The sequence below is a fragment of the Cynara cardunculus genome (assembly GCF_001531365.2).
Source record: "Cynara cardunculus var. scolymus isolate 2C chromosome LG 13, CcrdV1, whole genome shotgun sequence".
Classification (NCBI taxonomy): domain Eukaryota; kingdom Viridiplantae; phylum Streptophyta; class Magnoliopsida; order Asterales; family Asteraceae; genus Cynara; species Cynara cardunculus.
The window spans coordinates 8,057,746-8,061,397 of record NC_037540.1 but is presented as its reverse complement, the minus strand read 5'-3'; the positions used below and the strand labels follow the sequence as shown (position 1 = coordinate 8,061,397).

Below are 3,652 nucleotides of genomic sequence, written 5' to 3'. Positions count from 1 at the left end.
ATGAATATTATCATCTTCATTATTTTAATTTTAGAGAAATACATGAAACAGTTTTATTAAAATTTCATTAAATATTATATGAAACAATTTCATAACCATATATGAAACAAATTCATCAAAAAAAGTATTATATGAAACAATTTCATAACCATATATGAAACAAATTCATCAAAAAAAGTATTATATGAAACAATTTCACAAGATTAAACAATTTTATGAAAAAAATTCATAAGATTAAACAATGAAATCGACGTATGAAGGTGTTTTGTACGGTTTGTACAAATGATGGTGGTTTTCATTTGATCGCTCCTCCACATACACACACACACACACACACATATATATATATATATATATATAAACACACGAGTTTTTTCCAAATTAATAATTCCAATCTTCAATAATATTGTTGTTTGTGTAAGAGAAAGGCAGAGGTAGATGGAGATCGTATGTGTAACGGGTGCAGGAGGTTATGTTGCTTCATGGGTAGTGAAGGAAGTGTTGGCTAAAGGTTACTTTGTTCATGGAACTGTAAGAGATCTCGGTACGTGTTTCATTTGTTAATCACCATTTTTTTACAATCATTCGATTCATTTGCTCGAATATCGGCTAGATTCTAAGGGATGGTTTTGGTTGGCAAAGAGGAAATAGATGTATAGAACAAAATAGATAGGATAAAATACACGTTGATGAGTCAACTCTCGACTCATTCAAGGTACTATTTGTTTCCGATGAGCAACATTATTCAAATAATTGATCATAATGACTAATATATAACCATATATCTTGGGTGTGACTAGATGATGAGAAGAAGAATGGTCATTTGAAAAAACTGAAGCATGCAGAGGAGAAACTGCATCTCTTTAAGGCAGACATGCTAGACTATGCGAGTCTTTGCACCGCCATGGATAGATGCACAGGGGTTGTGCATGTTGCCTCACCTGTTCCTGCCGGCAAAGTTGCCGATCCTCAGGCAAAGTTTTCTATTTTACTTCTCCCACTATAGACATGATTATAAATTTATAATGAATATATTGCGTTATTAAGAGTCGTATCTAATTAATCAAACTTAAAAATCCATCATTACATTTTTCATATTTGCCAGTTTTCGCGGATAAATACTAGGCTAATTTTGCTCGACACATGATGTGTCTAAACAGGCAGAGATGTTTGAACCTGTCATAACAGGAACACGAAATGTAATGAATGCATGTTTGAACACGAAAGTGAATAAGGTGGTGATTGTTTCATCTCTACTTGCTATTGTAGCAAACCCGAGTTGGCCTAAGAATCAAGTAATGGATGAAAATTGTTGGACTGATGTTGAATTTTGCATGAAGAATGAGAAGTGGTATTGTGCTGCCAAAACTATATCAGAACGTGAAGCTCTAGAATTCGGAAAGAAGAACAACATCAAGGTTGTGACCGTTTGTCCATCACTAGTGTTTGGGCCAATGCTTCAATCGACAATATGTACCACTAATCTTGTTCTTCTAAACCTCTTCAAAGGTGAGAACTCTTTCAATCTCCTTGAGCTTAATGCTCAAGATGATATTGATATTCCTATTGTGGACGTTCGTGATTGTGCCAATGCATTACTCCTTGCCTACGAGAAGGCTGAAGCAGATGGAAGATATCTATGCTCTTCACATACGTTGAAGAAGAAGGCGTTGACAGAACTTTTGAATAGCTTGTTCCCTCATTACATCTATCCCACTAAGTAGGTTTTTCTATTTACCTAAACCCGATAAAAACCTTTGCTACCAAACTGATTAATCATGCGAGTCTTGTTTGATCTTTATGACAGTTGTTATCGAGCTTCAGATGAAAAGTTGAATTACACATGTGAAAAGCTGGTGAACCTTGGATGGAACCATATGTCGTTGGAGAAGACTTTGGTTGATTCTGTTAGAACTTTCCAAAAAGCTGGTTTATTAAGCTAATTCTAGTTCTTTTTCGTTAAAATAAATGCAAAAGCTTGAAGCATGTTAAATTCAATTTGCAAACACATGATCTTGATTGTGTTTTATGATGTGGACTTACGTGTAGACCAAATCCTAGATTGGACCGATATCTAAAATAAATACGTCCATTTATTTATATGTCATATCGCATTAAAGTCTTTATTTTAAAATTCATCCATCATTATAAAAGGCTAAACATTCACGTGTGTGTGTGTGTGTATATATATATATATATATATATATATATATATACACATTAGAAGCAGTTCCCGATATCTTATAGACCTAAGCGAGATGTAAAAAACGGCCAAGATGTGAACGAAAAAAATCTTCAATGTATTAGTTTTTATTATTAGAAACAATAATTAATTCAAGAAATATAATAAATCATATAAAACCATTTTTTGGTGTATTCATAGACGTAAAATCAATCAATAATTATTTCCAAATTAATATTATCTGTCATATCATTTTTCATATAGCATCATCAATCTGTGATGTACTTTAATGTGTGTGTGTATTGACATCACAATATTGACTACTTGGAGTAACATTTTATGACAATCATATGAATCACTTGAGTTTTCATCTCACCCCATGTTAATGCTTTTCATTGTTCAAGGAGGAATAAATATTCTCTTATGGCCACGAAGGTTCAAATGCGGTGACTTCAAGCTATTTGCAAAGCAGGTGGTTGCCCTGGAATTAGTCAGCTCGCATAACGGGTTGGATATCCAGATTAATAAAAAAATGTTTTTCATTGTCGTTTTAAACTATTAGTGTTAAAACAAATTTTTTGAAACCATCTCTTATAATCAAAAGCTCATGCTGGTGTCCTCGTTTGAAAAAAAAAAAATATGTATATTTGTTTTCTTATAGTTAAACGGTGTCACCGTTTGAAAAATTTTCCGTATAGTTTTTTCTTATAGTTAAACGGTGTCACTATTTGAAAAAAAAAATATGGGTCCGTCATGCGTATATGTACTTGAGTAGGTCAAACAAAGACTATTAGAATGTTCAAAGACTCGATAAGTAACTTTTGCCAAAGTTCAGGGTTGGAAATAAAACAAAACAAAGACTATTGGAATGTTCAAGGACTAAAAATGTAATTATCCCAAAGTTTAGGATTCGATATAAAACAATAAAAGGAAATGGAGATGCGGGGTATCGATCCCCGTACCTCTCGCATGCTAAGCGAGCGCTCTACCATCTGAGCTACATCCCCTTTTGATTACAATCTAATCTTGAAATTATTTATAGATTTTACGATATAAATACATTATACATCGATATGAACCTCATTTGTCAACGTTTTTTAGATATCTTGGAATCAGGTTTCACCCTGATGAAAATGATCAAGTCGAAGAAAGGATTAAGGTTATTCTGTAAAACTCATTGTATATATTTTCATTATGTTTTATGATTTGTTTGATTTATAAATTTAATACTATTTTCTATGAAAATGTGATAACGTTCTTATCACATGTGATAAAACATGAGGGGACCTTGGGGTGTATGGGAGACTTGGCCCTAAGTTGCGTCAAAGGTCGTTCATATCTCTGATTTAGTATCACATGTGATTGACTATAATAAAACGTTGTTATCTAGTTTTCGTGAATTAATTGTTGTTTCGCTTGAACCATTTGATATATATATATATATATATATATATATATATATATATATAT

At 32.5% G+C, this 3,652-nt stretch overlaps 1 protein-coding gene and 1 non-coding gene across 3 annotated transcripts; one reads left to right on the top strand and one right to left on the bottom strand.

The window, feature by feature from the left end:
- Window positions 1–387: 387 nt before the first annotated feature.
- Window positions 388–2,066, top strand: LOC112525786 (cinnamoyl-CoA reductase 2-like). 2 transcript variants are annotated; one of them, XR_003070445.1, is made up of 5 exons: window positions 435–544; window positions 801–973; window positions 1,161–1,418; window positions 1,510–1,720; window positions 1,808–1,881. XR_003070445.1 is itself a non-coding variant. In XM_025136053.1 (4 exons), exons 1-4 carry the CDS (start codon window positions 439–441, stop codon window positions 1,941–1,943), a joined length of 975 nt encoding a protein of 324 aa, XP_024991821.1. In that variant the 5' UTR covers window positions 388–438; the 3' UTR covers window positions 1,944–2,066. The 2 variants fall into 2 exon arrangements, 1 of the variants encoding a protein (XP_024991821.1); XM_025136053.1 differs by having other exon boundaries at window positions 388–544; window positions 1,161–1,720; window positions 1,808–2,066.
- Window positions 2,067–3,116: 1,050 nt separating this feature from the next.
- On the bottom strand, window positions 3,117–3,189 carry TRNAA-AGC. Its single transcript has one exon. It is a non-coding gene; the product is annotated as a tRNA-Ala (tRNA).
- Window positions 3,190–3,652: the final 463 nt, after the last annotated feature.